A 16988-nucleotide genomic window follows, 5' to 3' on the forward strand; every position below is an offset into this window, starting at 1 on the left:
CAATTGCCAAATATTGGAAAAAATCCACATGCCCAGTAACTGGACAATCAAAGCGTGATATAGCCGTGAAAAGGAATACTACTCTCACTAATAAAAAGGAAAATATTACAGACACATGTAGAGATATGGACGAACCTCAAAAACATTATGCTAAGTGAAAGAATTCTGATACAAAAGAAATTTCTAGAAAAGGCAAAATTATAGAGGCAGAAAGCAGATCGGTGGTTGTCTGGGGTTGAAAATGGGAGTGGGAATTTTTGGGGGTGCTAGCAGCATCTTAAAATTCAATTGTGGGTCTGATATCACTGAGCCCCTGAATCTACGCCAGCAGCCAACTCCCTCCTGACTATTTTGAAGGCAAAGTATTTGAGTAGCCTCCATAACTTCAAGTATTCTCTTTTTCTTGCTGCTAAAACCATTCCTAACTAGTAGGGGGATCTCATGAAACCCAAGGCCAAAGTTGAAGCAACCTTGACCTAATCTCTTGATACCAACTGCATCCAACAACCTAACAGAGCTTGCAGTCCAACCTCCCTTGACCATGCTGATTTCACTCCTATATTGCGTATTTCATAATATACTACTCATTTTCTATATTGCTTCTGAAAAATAAAGATGCATTTACCAGTTAAAAAAAATTCAATTGTGGGGATGGCTATGCAACTATATGGATTTATTAAAACTTGTCAAGGTGTACACTTAAAATATGTGAATTTTTGTAGTATGTAAACTATACCTCGATAAAGCTGTTAAAAATATTTCTGTCATGAGTGGTTAACGTAAACGACTTTGGTGATGTGAAGAGGTATGATTATCTACCGAGATAATTCATGCACATGATAAGTTGGGGTTTTTTTCCTCAGCAACAATACTAGAAAATGAAGTGGTAAAGGAGGCATTTTCCATGGTTTGGGAAGTTTTACCACGTTACATTCACAAATCTATCTCTGTGACACACAGAGATATGATGGCTTTACCTCATTCAGAATGTCTGAAGCTCGCTTTGCCTTTTCCATTTCTAAGGATCCAAAAGGTACCCAGCCGCAACCTTTCATCCAGCTGTTGTAGTCAGCTTTGTATGTGACCTAAAACACCAAGAGAAAGGTTACATTTCTTTTTTTAAAAAAATTATTTATTTATTTATTTATTTATTTATGGCTGTGTTGGGTCTTCATTTCTGTGCGAGGGCCTTCTCTAGTTGTGGCAAGCGGGGGCCACTCTTCATCGCGGTGCACGGGCCTCTCACTATCGCGGCCTCTCTTGCTGCGGAGCACAGGCTCCAGACACACAGGCTCAGTAATTGTGGCTCACGGGCCCAGTTGCTCCGCGGCATGTGGGATCTTCCCAGACCAGGGCTCGAACCCGTGTCCCCTGCATTGGCAGGCAGATTCTCAACCACTGCACCACCAGGGAAGCCCCAGGTTACATTTCTTTACTCAGCATCATCCTTCTTCGTAAAATCGTTAACATTTTCCCCAAAAGAATGCTTTTAAGATTTCTGACCAGTTTCCTTATTCCATACATTGAGGTTATTTTAAACATTTCCTTGGGGAGAGATTTTAACAGCCCTTAGGTTTTCACTGTTCTTTCTAGTTGGCATATGTTCTACTTCATCCTTATTTCCAAAGTATGTGGAATTATAATTCCAATCTGCTAAATTCAAAGATGTATTTCAAAGAATAAATGAAATTGTTATATTTAGATCATCAAACGTGAGATGTTTGCTCACGAGAACATATTATGTATTATGTTTCTATGGTCAAATTATAACTGAAGGCCATATTGAAGGTGGATAATTTTGCTCATTTTCTGATAAGACTTGATAGCAGTTATTTGTATTAAGTGTTTACACATATTGCCCTTCATGTGTAATGGTAAGCTTAAGAGTGTTTCTACATTGGCTAACAACACACTTTAATATAGTTGTATTCAATAATTTGCTTATGGAGAGCAGTTATCATTTGGAATTGGAACTATCTGGGAGACAGTTACTTGATGCTATTAAAATAATGACCTACTGCTGTTGTCTGGCTATAGGTGATACCTAAAACATGTACTCTAGATACAAAATTCAGATGATTGTTCTTTAGTGTGGGCCTTTTAACTGGAATGAAAAATCAAGAAACCATTGGTTCCTGCCTTTGAAAAACCTATGATCTATTTGGGAGGAAGAAACATAACAAAATGAAACAAATAAGATAATAATGCATAAAATAGAATTTTTAGTGATGAGAATGTAAAATTGTGCCGCTGCTATGGAAAATAGTACAGTGATTCCTCAAAAAATTAAAAATAGAACTACCAAATCATCCAGAAATTCTACTTCTGGGTATATACTCGGAAGAATTGAAAGCAGGATCTTGAAGATATTCATACATCCATGTTCACTGTGGCATTAGTCACAATAGCCAGAAGGTGGAAGCAACCCAAATGTTCACTGACAGATGAATGGATAGCCCAAATGTATACACATGGAATGGAATAGAATTCAGCCTCAAAAAGGAAGGAAATTCTGACACATACTATAACATGGATGAACCTTGAGGACATTATGCTAAGTGAAATAAAGCAGTCACAAAAGGACAAGCACTGCATAATTCCATTGATACGAGGTCTTTAGAGTAGTCCAACTCACAGAGACAGAAAGTAGAAGGGTGGTTGACAGGGACTGAGGGGAAGAGGAAATGGGGAGTTGTTTGATGTGCAGAGAGTTGCATTTTTGCAAGATGAAAAAGTTCTGGAGATTGGTTGCACAATAATGGGAATGTAATTAACTGCTGCTGAACTGTACAATCAAAACTGGTAAAGATGGCAAATATTATGTTATGTCTATTTTACCATTCAAAAAAATAGAATTGTTAGGATAAAGTATTCAATTGTAGAGCTCACACAAATTAATTTGCCTAAAGAAGTTCTGATCTGCAGGAAAAACCCCAGCTATTATAAAAAGTAATGCTATAAATATTTTATTTTCAGCAAGATAGCAATCTATACAAAAAATTATTGGTAATGATGAATGTGATAATTATGATAATGGTGATGATGATAATAGTGAATGTTTACTGAGAATTCACCAGGGCCCAGCACCATGCTAAGAGTATTTTGAATGCATTTAAATAATGAAAACAATTCTTTTGTATTATTCCAATTTTGCAAGGAGGACTCTAAACTCAGCAAGGGTGATCACTTTCCCAAAAGGAAACTGTGATGGGGTGCTTGCCAGACCCAGGCCTCTCTAACTCTGAGGGGCGTGCTCTCATAGAATCCCAAGGCTCATTTTCCCATTACATACTTGCTACATACAGAAGACAATGCAGCTACTTCTGAGAATTGCCAAAAACATCACTCAACTTAGAAATCCTTTTCAGTTTCTACCTTCAAAAGAGGGAAGAGAAAAAATCGGGTTACTCACATCACTCTGCAGTGCATAAGCCTTCTTGGCAAGGTCCACGTTAATGCTGTCCAGCGGGTAGCTGTAACTGTGTAAGAGGTTCCTATAGTCCACATCACTGGCAATTGCCTGAGATTTCTTAGCTTGAGTCACTTGGAGCATATCAAGAGGTGTCGTGTAGATAGTTTTTGACTTTTCATAGTCTTTACGATATTCACGCTGTGAATAGGAAATTACCATTTATTAGCACAAATCTTCAATGGATTTCCAGAAAAGCACAGAGATCTCTCATAAACAACAAATACAAGATAGAGATTTTTTCCTTCTAGTTAGTTATTTTTTCCTAAAATTTGATCATATGTTTCACATCATTGAAATCGCCCCTCCCAAAATCATGGGCAGATGCATGGACAGATCTTCTCAAATCTTTGTTTAGATCAAAGAGGATCTGTCAGACAGTAGGAATGGGCCACAGCTTCTGATTCAGCCAGCTATTATTTTATTTTAAAACAGGGTTTTTCAAGGACCACTAGCAAGCATGATTTCTGCTAAGGTAATCTAACCTTTGAAGAGTCTTCCATTAAAGAAGTATTTTTTAAATTGTCAAAAATCATATGACCATCATTCCATACTTCTGATTTTATAAAATGACTACTTCATAAATAGAGCTGTACACTTGTCTTCTTGACTTTTCTAAAGTCATCTTTAAGTGAATAGTTACTGATTTTTCAACCTGACTATTCTACTTTGGACAATAGATAAGCCCCACTGAGAACCCCAGAGGTTTTTTCATACTAAGTTTAATTTTGGTAACAATTTAAAAGAAGTTTCAGATTTCAGCAGTTATAAGACCTCAAAGGAGAAAAATTTATGAAATTGAGCCACTGAAGTAACCTTGGCCCTTACATACAGTGTTCTCATAAACCAAATGTCCTGACTGGCCTCAGAAGGCACTTTCATCGGTTGGTTTTCTGGAATGATTAGACAGGGTGTTAATTAGGTCAAAGTCCCAGCTTCATCACGCCTGCTCACCAATTACCTTAAAAGAGAGAAAAATTCTGACCCAGAATTTTTCCTTTAGGAAGATTCTAAACCTATTATATCTCCCTATAATCACATAAGCTCTAAAGACAGTGATCCAAGCTAGCAAGTATAGATGTGCATTATAAATCTCCTGCAGAAATTCCTTTTACAAATAATCCAATCTTTTAACTTTCTTAGGGAATATGGTCTTCCAGCTAAAACATCATGGGTAGTCAGTTTCACAGAATAAATTTCTCTCTTAATTGTAAAATCTAGGCCCTGGTTTATGAAAATAAAATATGGAAACTTTCTGATGGCATGCAAGAACACTGAAAAAAATAAAGACAGTTTGTCTTCATTAGAAATAAACGGATAAAGCAATGTTGCAATAGCAGTTGGTGTGTGGAAGTGTTTTTGACTAAATTGTTTTGACCCTTTTGTTCAAGTTCAGATAAGCTCACACATTCCTGCACATATAAAAGGTTGTCAAAGATCCAAATGGCTTTATTTATTTTTATTTTTATCTATTTATTTACTTGGTCCCACCGTGTGGCCTGTGGGATCCCAGATCCCCAGCCAGAGATGGAACCTGTGCCCCCCTGCAGTGGAAGTGCGGAGTCCTAACCACTGGATCACCAGGGAATTCCCTACTGATTTATTTTTTTATTGAAGTATAGTTGATTTACAATATTAGTTTCAGGTAGACAGCATGGTAATTCAGTATTTTTACAGATTACGCTCCATTAAAAGTTATTACAAGATAATGGCTATAATTCCCTGTATTGTACAATATAACCTAATTGTTTATCTATTTTATACATAATAGTTTGTGTCTCTTAATCCCATACCCCTATACCCCTTGCCTCTCTCTCCTTCCCTCTCCCTACTGGTAACTATCAATTCAAGTTTGTTTCTATATCTGTGTCTGTCTCTGTTTTGTTATATACGTTCATTTGTTTTATTTTTTAGATTCCACATATAAGTGATATCATACAGTATTTGTCTTTCTCCGTCTGACTTATTTTACAAGCATAATATTCTCTAGGTACATCCACACTGTTGCAAATGGCAGAATTTCACTCATTTATGGCTGAGTGATACTCGACTGTATATATATACCACATACTCTTTATCCATTTATCTGTTGATGGATACTTAGGTTGCTTCCATATCTTGGCTATTGTAAATAATGCTGCTACGAATATTGGGGTACATGTATCTTTTTGAACTAGAGTTTTCGTCTTTTCTGGATATATACCCAGGAGTGGAACTGCTGGATCATATGGTAGCTCTATTTTTAGTTTTTTAAGGAAGCTCCATACTGTTTTCCATAGTGGCTGCACCAATTTACACACCCACCAATAGTGTAGGGGGGTTCCCTTTTCTCTACATCCTTGCCAACATTTGCTATCTGTAGACTTTTTGATGATAGCCATTCTGACAGATATGAGGTGATATCTCATTGTTGTTTTGATTTGTATTTCTCTAATAATTAGCAATGCTGAGCATCTTTTCATGTGACTGTCAGCTACCTGTATGCCTTCTTTGGAAAAATGTCTATTCAAGTCTTCTGCCCATTTTCTTTTTTTTTTTTTTTTTGATTGTTTGTTTTCTTGATACTGAGCTGCACGAGCCATTTATATAGGCTGGATGTTAACCCCTTGTTGGCCATATCATTTGCAAATATTTTCTATTTCATAGATTGTCTCTTCATCTTGTTGACAGTTTCCTTTGCTATGCAAAAGGTTTTAAATTTAATTAGGTCCCATTTTTTCTGTTTGTTTTAATTTCTTTTGCCTTATGAGACAGATCCAAAAAAATATTGCCAAGATTTATGTCAAGGAGTGTTCTGCCTATGTTCCCTTCTAGGAGTTTTATGGTTTCAGGTCTTTAATTGATTTTGAGTTTATTTTTGTATATGGAGTTCTAATCTCATTCTTTTACATGTAGCTGTCCAGTTTTCCCAGCACCACTTGTTGAAGATACTGTCTTTTCTCCATTGTGTATTCTTGCCTCCTTTGTCATAGTTTAATTGACCATAGGGGCATGAGTTTATTTCTGGGCTCCCTATTCTGTTCCATTGATCTCTGTGTCTGATTTTGTACAGGACCATGCTGTTTTGATTTCTGTAGCTTTATAATATAGTCTGAAGTTTGGAAGCATAATACCTCCAGCTTTGTTCTTTCTTCTCAGGATTGGTTTGGCTATTCAGGATCTACTGTGGTTCCATATAAGTTTTACAACTATTTGTTCTAGCTCTGTGAAAAATGTTATGGGTATTCTGATATGGATTGCGTAACATCTGTAGATTGCTTTGGGTTGTATGGGCATTTTAACAACATTAATTCTTCTAATCCATGAGAATGGGATATCTTTCCATTGTTTTGTATCACCTTCAATTTTCTTCATCAATGTCTTATATAGTTTTCAGAGTACTGGTATTTTACCTCCTTCATTAAATTCATTCCTATTTTACACTCCCATTTACCACTGCAACAAAAAGAATAAAATACCTAGGAATAAACCTACCTAGGGAGACAAAAGACCTGTATGCAGAAAACTATAAGACACTGATGAAAGAAATTAAAGATGATACCAACAGGTGGAGAGATATACCATGTTCTTGGATTGGAAGAATCAATACTGTGAAAATGACTATACTACCCAAAGCAATCTACAGAATCAATGCAACCCCTATCAAATTACCTATGGCATTTTTTATGGAGCTAGAACAAATCATCTTAAAATTTGTGTGGAGACACAAAAGACCCCGAATAGCCAAAGCAGTCTTGAGGGAAAAAAACGGAGCTGGAGGAATCAGACTCCCTGACTTCAGAGTATACTACAAAGCTACAGTAATCAAGACAATATGGTACTGGCACAAAAACAGAAACATAAATCAATGCAACAAGATAGAAAACCCAGAGACAAACCCACACACCTATGGTCAACTAATCTATGACAAAGGAGGCAAAGATATACAATGGAGAAAAGATAGTCTCTTCAATAAGCGGTGCTGGGAAAACTGGACAGCTAAATGTAAAACAATGAAATTAGAACACTCCCTAACACCATACACAGAAATATACTCAAAATGGATTCAAGACCTAAATGTAAGACCGGACAGTATAAAACTCTTAGAGGAAAACATAGGAAGAACACTCTTTGACATAAATCACAGCAAGATATTTTTTGGTCCACCTCCTAGAGTAATGGAAATAAAAACAAAAATAAACAAATGGGACCTAATGAAACTTCAAAGCTTTTGCACAGCAAAGGAAACCATAAACAAGACGAAAAGACAGCCCTCAGAATGGGAGAAAATAGTTGCAAACGAATCAACGGACAAAGGATTCATCTCCAAAATATATAAACAGCTCATTCAGCTCAATATTAAAGAAACAAGCACCCCAATCCAAAAATGGGCAGAAGACCTAAATAGACATTTCTCCAAAGAAGACATACAGATGGCCAAGAAGCACATGAAAAGCTGCTCAACATCACTAATTATTAGAGAAATGCAAATCAAAACCACAATGAGGTATCACCTCACACCAGTTAGAAATGGGCATCATCAGAAAATCTACAAACAACAAATGCTGGAGAGGATGTGGAGAAAAGGGAACCCTCTTGCACTGTTAGTGGGAATGTAAATTGATACAGCCACTATGGAGAACAATATGGAGGTTCCTTAAAAAACTAAAAATAGAATTACCATACGACCCAGCAATCCCACTACTGGGCATATACCCAGAGAAAACCATTATTCAAAAAGACACATGCACTCCAGTGTTCACTGCAGCACTATTTACAATAGCCAGGTCATGGAAGCAACCTAAATGCCCATCGACAGACGAATGGATAAAGAAGATGTGGTACATATATACAATGGAATATTACTCAGCCATAAAAAGGAATGAAATTGAGTCATTTGTTGAGATGTGGATGGATCTAGAGACTGTCATACAGAGTGAAGTAAGTCAGAAAGAGAAAAACAAATATCGTATATTAACGCATGTATGTGGAACCTAGAAAAATGGTACAGATGAACCGGTTTGCAGGGCAGAAGTTGAGACACAGATGTAGAGAACAAACGTATGGACACCAAGGCGGGAAAACCACGGTGGGGTGGGGATGGTGGTGTGCTGAATTGGGCGATTGGGATTGACATGTATACACTGATGTGTATAAAATTGATGACTAACAAGAACCTGCAGTATAAAAAACCAAACAAACAAACAAAAAAAAAACAACTAATACTAAACTTTCTTTGGGTTATTTGTATGGAAATATGTTAATATAAATGTTTCAGACATTACATGAAATTTCTAAAACTCTTATATGTTCTGGTATAATGTTATAAGTCATAATTCTAGTTATTACTTTAAAATGTATATCTCAGAAATAACTAAATTTCCTTGTCAACTGCATTATTATGAACTTTCATCAAATCTTTCAAGTTTTCAAGTTTCATCAAAACTTTCATCAAACCACAGTCATTTTTAAGTCTTTTGTCATTTACAGACAGTTCTGGGTGTACTCTGATGCTTTTGCAAAAATGTACCTATAAAAGGATTTCATCTTCAAGGAATTCATGGAAAAGACTCTGATGAGTACAGGTTTCTGGTAACTGACTATACTGCTGAACTGAATGAATAAGCATTTTCAGAACTCTAATGGAAAACTGATGTATTCATAAAAGTGCTAACAAAAGATCAAGATGAAAAAAACATTAATTACATGGGACTGAGTGAACTGATGAGGATGATTATAATTTTTGTGACTTTCTGTTTGAATTTAAAAAAAAATTTATTCCTATTTTATTCTTTTGATGCAATTTTAAATGTGGCTTTTTTTTTACTTTCTGATAGTTCATTATTAGTGTATAGAAAAGCAACAGATTTCTGTGTATTAATCTTGTATCCTTAAACTTTACTAAATTCATTTATTAGTTCTAATTGTTTTTGGGTGCAGACTTTAGGGTTTTCTATATAAAGTATCATATCATCTACAAATAGTGATAATTTTACTTCTTCCCTTCCAATATGGATGCTTTTTATTTATTTTTTTATTTATTTATTTTTTCTGATTGCTGTGGCTAGGACTCCCAATACTATGTTAAAAAGACATGGAAAGAGTGGGCATCCTTGCTTGTTTCTGAATTTAGAGGGAAGGTTTTCAGCTTTTCATCATTGAGTATGATGTTAGCTGTGGGTTTGTCATAAATGGCTTTTATTTGTTGAGATATGTTCCCTCTATACCCACTTTGATGAGTTTTTATCATGAATGGATATTGAATTTTGTCAAGTGCTTTTTCTACATCTGTTGAGATGATCATGTGATCTTTATCCTTTCTTTTTGTTAATGTGGTGAATCGCATTGATTGATTTGCAAATATTGAACCATCCTGCCTCCCTGGAATAAATCCAACTCAATTATGGTGTATGATCCTTCTTATATACTGTTGGATTCAGTTTGCTAATATTTTGTTGAGGAGTTTTGCATCTATACTTAAAGATATTGGTCTGTAATTTTTTTCTAGTATCTTCTTCTGGTTTTGATATTAGGGTAATTGTGGCCTCATAGAATGAATTTGGGAGTGTTCCATCTTCTTCAATTTTTTGGAATAGTTTGAGAAGGATAGGTATTAGTTCTTTTTTATATGTTTGGTAGAATTCACCTGTGAAGCTGTCTGGTCCTAGACTTTTGTTTGCTTGGATTTTTTTTTTTTAATGCAAATTCAATTTCACTACTAGCGATTGGTCTGTTCAAATATCTGTTTCTTCTTGATTCAGTTTTGGCAAGTTGTATGTTTCTAGAAATTTGTCCATTTCTTCTAGGTTGTCCAATTTGTTGGCATATAACTGTTCATAGTATTATAACTTTTGTATCTCTGTGGTATTGGTTATTTGTCCTCTTTCATTTCTTATTTTGTTTATTTGGGTCCTCTCTTTTCTTCTTGGTGATCTTGGCTTTATCAGTTTTTTTCTCTTTTCAAAATAACAGCTCTTGGTTTCATTGATCTTTTCTATTGTTTTATTAAATTTCCATTTTATTTATTTCCTCTCTTATCTTTATTATTTTCTTCCTTCTGCTGACTTTGGGTTTTGTTTGTTCTTCTTTTTCCAATTCCTTTAGGTGGTAGATTGGGTTATTTATTTGAGATTTGTCTTGTTTCTTGAGGAAGGCCTATATCACTATAAACTTCCTTCTTCAAACTTCTTTTGCTGTATTCCATAGATTTCGGAGTGTTGTGTTTCCATTTTCATTTGTCTTGAGGTATTTTCTGATTTCCTCTTTGATTCCTTCATTGACTAACTGGTTTTTTAGTAGCATGTTGTTTAGTCCCAAATGGCTTTAAAAGACTCTTTTTAAAAGCGATGTGTGTTCTGTATCTGCAGCTTAGATTTTAGCCTGAATATTATAGGAGAATGATTCATCATTGACTATCCCTTTTGGTTGCCAACATGAATCAATTAACAAGTACTTATTGAACACTTATTATGCACTTAATAACTTAGTGTTCTAATGGGTTCTGTGGTAGGGTAAAAACCAAAGATAAACATACATGTGCTGTCAATGGGAGCTATAACTTTCTTGAGTTGAGACAAAATAAGGAACTGGTGAAGAAGATAGTATTATGTATGTGAGCACTGTATACTGACTGTATATAATCACACTGTACCTAATTCACTGTGAATTTACTAGAGAAAATAACTAAATAAGATGTTTAAAGTGCTATATGACTATATAGTAAATGTGAAATGATTTAAAGAAGGTTTAATAGCTCACAATATGAACACATGGCTAAAATGAAAGTAAATGATACAAACACCCTTCTCTTTCATCATGAAAAGCTAATATTTGCAAGCTATGTTGAACATTCTTACCACTCTTAAGGGATTCTCCAAACATTTTAAAACACAGTGTATATTGTAATTTTCAATAGTATATGTTTGCCTCTCTATGGTAAGAATTTTAACTGGAAAATGATAGATATCCTAAAGGCAATCCTTAGGGAATCCATGAATTCTCTATGAAAGTCAGGCAAAAGATGTGAAAAAAACTCCATTTTCCTAAAGAGATGGACCAGATCTTTTACCAGATTCTCAACGGGGCCTATAATTAATGGAATATTTATCTTAGACCTAGGCCAATACTAATTACTAAAGTCAGTAAAGAGCAATGTTAGCTATACTAAGATTTTTATCTCTGACTCATGATTTTCTTCCAAAAGTCACTTTTTAAACCACAATTTTAAGTTACTTTTCAATTAGAAAATATGAAAACATTGTTTTCCAAAAGGTGTTGAGAATTACAATCAATATTCTACTAAATATGAATACAGGTTTTTTCAAAGTGAAATGGAGATCAAGTACAAATCATTAATTTCTCTCCTCAAACATGAGAGGTGCAAGAGCCTAGGGAATCATTCTACTTCTAAAGTTCTCCTCAGCAGTTCATTGTTGTGAACCTGAGAGAGCCCATGGATATGGAATCTTTTTACATCACTACCCTTGGGCATGTTGACTGGGACACAATCTTGAAAACAAGACAGATTCACAAAAGCACTCACATCACTCTGGTTTTTGGCCGTCTTCAAAGAGTGCAGCATCTTGGGATCATCGTTAATGCTGAGGGCTCCAATCATCTTTCCTTTGCTTTTCTCATAGTCTTTCTTGTACATCACCTGCAAAGACATCACATGTGCCAGATCTCACTCATCAGGAAGATTGCTGAGGCCCCCCCATCCAGGTGCCCAGGCCATACTCACATCGCTAGTGATCCTGGTATTGGCTTTGGCTGCCAGCAGGGGAATGGCATCCACCTTAATGTCAAACTTCTTAGCTTTGGTCTTCTCCCAGTCATACTTATAAGCATTCTGGACAGAAAAATTTCAGCACAGGAATGGGCAAAAGTAATATGCATGTTATCACACTTTAAAGACTAGAGGGTAACCCAATACCTTGTCTTAATATAAATAGACCATTTTCTTTGTTTAAGAAATTGTGCATATTTTAGATAATTCTCCTCAAGATGAATCTTCCAATTCTCTAAGATTAAGCTTCTCTACGCTCCATGAGAATATTGCATTATATTAACTTCATTCTAGTTATCATACTAATATTTGATTCCTAACACTGAATATTTTATAAAGTGGCACAAATATTCTATAGTTAACTTACTCTGTATTATATAAAGGCACCATTTTCATTTGATCTCAAAGTCCTCTGAAAAGGTTATTTCACGAATCATTGCAATACTCATTGATGATGGATAATTTTAGTACTTATTTAAAGAATTGTTGAAGAAATTGAAACCCTCAAGGGTAATTTGACTTTTCTATAAAATTAAGTTTGGAAATGAAAGATAGCAATGGATACCTGGCCTTATGCCTTTTGAATACCCTATATCTGTGTTAGTGCAAGTTCTCTTACATGTAGAAATAAGTATCGTTTGTGTGAAATAAGGGACTTTATATGCCTGGGGAATAAACAAAATGAAATTGTATCTTAAAGTATGAGGTCTTGAAAGAAAATTATAGTATAGTATAAAAGGATATATGGCTAAAAGAGCTTACATTAAGATTTGCAATTAGACATACATGAATGGTGGTATTTTGAGGGTTGGTTAAAATATATTAAGATTGTCTCATTGTATGAAGCTACTTACAAGATTGCTACACACATTTTATAAGGTGAGTTTAAAGTTACCCTGGCAGAGGCATAGGGACACGATACAAATGTTAAGTGTTATTCCCATCTTTAACATTGAAATATTTATTCAATGAGGCAATTCAAAAATAAAAGCATAGTTGTCAGTATAACACATGGCATAGTGCAAGAGGAACTCACATCACTCAGGTTATAGGCATTGACTTTGTGCTGGATAAGGGCAGGAGTATCTGGAGGTATATGGCACTTGAACTTTTCATTTTCATGTTTTGCTTTGTAATTTAGCTGAGAGCAAGAGAGAGAGAGAGAGAGAGAGAGAGAGAGAGAGAATGAGCCAACTAGTTCTCAATTCAGAAGAATTGTTCCAAAATACAAAAAAAAAAAAAAATCTTGTGTGGTACATTTCATGAGATAAAATGTAAAATACATTTTGTTAAATAACAACTGACAGAGTCGTTACGATCAAAAGAGAAATCCAGATCTAGGGTGGGCCACTCTGCCTTACTGACACTGCATGGTGGATAGTTGAAGCTGTTATCACATCTGTCACCATGGTAGGGCCCTAATGGAAAGAGGTGGCACTTTCATACGTGGGAGCTCCCCTCTTTATATATCACAATTGGTCCTGTAGGTTCTGAGAGTGACAGCCTTTCTTCCTTTCTACTGTCAATGCTCACTCACTGGAAAATCTTTTCTAACAAATCTGGTTATGTCCCCTCACATGCATTATGGTTTGTGGATACTCTAACTGAAGCCTTCATTTCTGGCCATAATCTACTGAGGTTACTTTTATTTTTCATTTTTTTAGTTCAACACAAGTTTGGACATTCACACTGAAAATTCATATGATAAAATGTATCTCAAAGACTCCATTTCCCAAAAACTTATTTGAGAGACATAGAAATCCCATGTACTGAATACCTGCTCTGGGCCAGGATGTGTACTATCTTCTTTCACAATCTTCAAAACCACCACAAATTATCAAAGGGAACTATGAGGTATGGAGAGGTTAAACAACTTTCCTAGGCCCCAGGTCATAAATGACAGAGCTGGAATTTGAATCCAGTTCTGTCTGACTCGAAAACTCATGTTCTTTCCAGTGCATTAAGCTACGTTAGTTTCCCTTGCAGAACTCTTTTACTGTAATTGTTATCCACCCAAGAAGATGTAAGGTAACTAAATAGGAAAGTATTTTAGGTGATTACAAATATATACAAGCTAAACTTGTTAAAAGTTATGTAGCCTTTTTTATAAATGTGGCAAGTCACTGGATTTCACGTATAGAGTTATGATATGCTATCCCTCATAACTGGATTTCTTGGATATTTAGGGGAACTTACATCACTCAGCTGTTTGGAATTGACTTGGGCTTGCACCAGAACAGGAGAGTCGGTGACCTGAGTGAATTTTGTCTTATCTGGATGGACTTTGTAGGTGTACTGTGGGGGAGAGAGAATCACGTTTAGTAGTATCACTTGTCAAATCCGAGTTGGCCTATAGGCCAAGCAAGCAGAACCCCATCCCCCAAAAGAAAAGAAACTTGCAGTAAGCAAAACACATTTTTTCTAATTAGACTTCAGTTTCTTTGAGAGATGCTCTTACATCTATATAGGAAACTTTCCCATATCTTCAGATTCCTGATTACTTTTCTTTGGGAAAATGAGCTAGAATTAGCGCTTGAGACATGTGGGTGACAACAGGGAAAAATAAATTGTGTTTCTTACAGACTCCTTGCTTGCATTTGTTTGCAAAAGTGTCAAAATATTAAACACATCTTGATCACTAGATACTGTGGAGGGTGGTAACATTCACAGTTTATACTACAGACTTACATCTTTACACTGATCTAGTTTCTTGATTGCTTCATATTCTTGAGTTATGGTCTGGGGGAAGGAGCCTTTGCCTCTGTCCTCTTCATATTGTGCTTTGTAGTTTTTCTATGAGGAAACGAAATCAGACATAAGGATGCAACCAGTGTATTCATGCCCTAAAAATGTGTTATTTGGAAAGTCAAACAGTTGCCTTAGAACTTACATCACTGTTCTGAGCTGAGACTTTCATGCAGTGTGTATGATATGGATCCTCCAAGCTGCCTACATAATGTCCCAAAATATTCTTTAAGTAGGAATCTTTATATTTAGTCTGAAAGACAAAACATATTTCATTTGTTTATTGGCAAAGTGATGGGTCTTTGATTTAACAGAGGAAATGACCATGGGGTGGCTTACATCACTAACGAAGTTCTGCAGAACTGTATCAAGTTTAAATTTGGGGGTCTCACAGAAATTTATGCTCTTTGCCTTTGTCTTTTCATAGTTTTCCTTGTACAATTTCTGTCAAAGAAAAAAAAATCAGTTAAAGTAGATTCCTGTCACTCCCACCCTGATTATTACATTTGTATTTTCCAACACTAAACAAAGGAAGAAGAAAAAAGATATTACCTGTCAACTGTCTAAAAACTGACAATTGAACATTGGAGTGTCATAAATGATAAACCTTTTCTATTAGCAATTATTGTAAAGCCTAAGTTTTTAATATTCTCCAAAAAATTAAGAAACCACTATACTGCCTCAGACCAAGACCTTAGTTGTAGAGGTTCTTGCATATCTGAATTGCTGCCTTTTAGACCTCCCAACTCAATACTCTTCCCTCACTAGTGATGCCCCAATAAACAGGAATACTCTGAGCAACAGCAAATTTTTCATTTTTTAAAAACAAACCTTCATGGAAAAAGTCTAGCACACAGAGAAATACACACTCTTTCTCTTTCCACCAAGGAAAAAATCCCTTATCATACGAACAGACAGTACACCTTAAAAATAAGGTATATACAAGAGTCTACTAACTCCTCTTCTCTGCTAGGATTTATCTTTAGCTCTAAAAGTTACTGGATTTTACAGTGCACAACATGATTTTTTCGTGTTCGGTTTTGAAATTGTAAATAGTGCTATTCATTTTCAATATTTTTATATTGCTGTCTTTTTCAACAAAATGGATTTGAACTTCAGTTTTTATACGTTTGATAAAGATGACCTTCATTTAGGAAGCAGGAGATGTGCTTTGCATTGATTTCCCAGTAGAGCTATTTGAACAGATCCATTTACATCCTCTCACCTGCCACTCCACTCGCCCCACTCCTCAGTCACATGTACACATTTCTGAGGTGCCGACTTAATTCAAGGGACAAAGAAAAGACAACTAACTCACACGGAGAGCTACATATAATCCTCAAATACTGGAAAACTTTTACTGCCTAACCAAAAGGGAAAAACTCAACTGATCTTATGTTCAGTCTCTTTATATACTGATATGTAATCAAAGTGGTCTTGGGCTGTTAGTCTTTTAATGTCAGGCCCAGTTCTCACTTATCTAATCTATTTGAAACCTAATGGATTAGCCAAGCTCTTAATATTCCACAAGTAGAAATTCCTCTGAAGACTTAGGGAGCCATCTTTCAAGTTCTGCTATCCGCAAATGATGGTTTCTGGGGCCAAGACCTGAGTAGAAAATGGCAGAGTTCGTGGAGAGAAGTTGTGAAACACAGGACCTTTTGCTTCTTCTCCTAGCAGCAGGCTTGAAGAGCACAAGGGTAGGGCACTAAGTGGCTTCAGCTTTCTCCCCTCCCCTTTCAAAGTCTCCTTCTGCCTCTGTCAAAATCACAACATAACTCCTACAATGTACTCTTTGCCCACACAAAGGCATAGGCTCCTGGAGCTTATAAGTAAATGAGGATTTCCCTGCACACTGAGCTAAGTCCACAGGCTCCCCAAATTGCCACACATCATACTCAGAGGCACTAATGCCTTCCTGTGGTTAGACAGCTCCAGGGAAACTGTTACACCATAGCCTTAAAGTATTTGCAAAGTTCTATTTGCATTTATTCATTACAGAAGGAGAGA

General features: G+C 35.8%; 1 protein-coding gene across 23 annotated transcripts in view; it reads right to left on the bottom strand.

Annotated features, from left to right (window-relative positions):
* NEB (nebulin) overlaps window positions 1-16988 on the bottom strand; it is a 215554-nt gene that overhangs the window by 174165 nt on the left and 24401 nt on the right. For all 23 annotated transcript variants that reach the window (XM_057551795.1, XM_057551792.1, XM_057551794.1 and 20 more), the window contains exons 13-21: window positions 15318-15422; window positions 15124-15231; window positions 14922-15026; window positions 14430-14528; window positions 13270-13374; window positions 12189-12296; window positions 11991-12104; window positions 3413-3610; window positions 978-1085 (exon numbers count right to left, since the gene is read on the bottom strand). In XM_057551795.1, coding sequence (XP_057407778.1) covers window positions 978-1085; window positions 3413-3610; window positions 11991-12104; window positions 12189-12296; window positions 13270-13374; window positions 14430-14528; window positions 14922-15026; window positions 15124-15231; window positions 15318-15422 — 1050 coding nt within the window. The remainder of the gene's footprint in view (window positions 1-977; window positions 1086-3412; window positions 3611-11990; window positions 12105-12188; window positions 12297-13269; window positions 13375-14429; window positions 14529-14921; window positions 15027-15123; window positions 15232-15317; window positions 15423-16988) is intronic.

This window comes from Balaenoptera acutorostrata, chromosome 8 (assembly GCF_949987535.1).
Source record: "Balaenoptera acutorostrata chromosome 8, mBalAcu1.1, whole genome shotgun sequence".
NCBI classification, from domain to species: Eukaryota; Metazoa; Chordata; class Mammalia; order Artiodactyla; family Balaenopteridae; genus Balaenoptera; species Balaenoptera acutorostrata.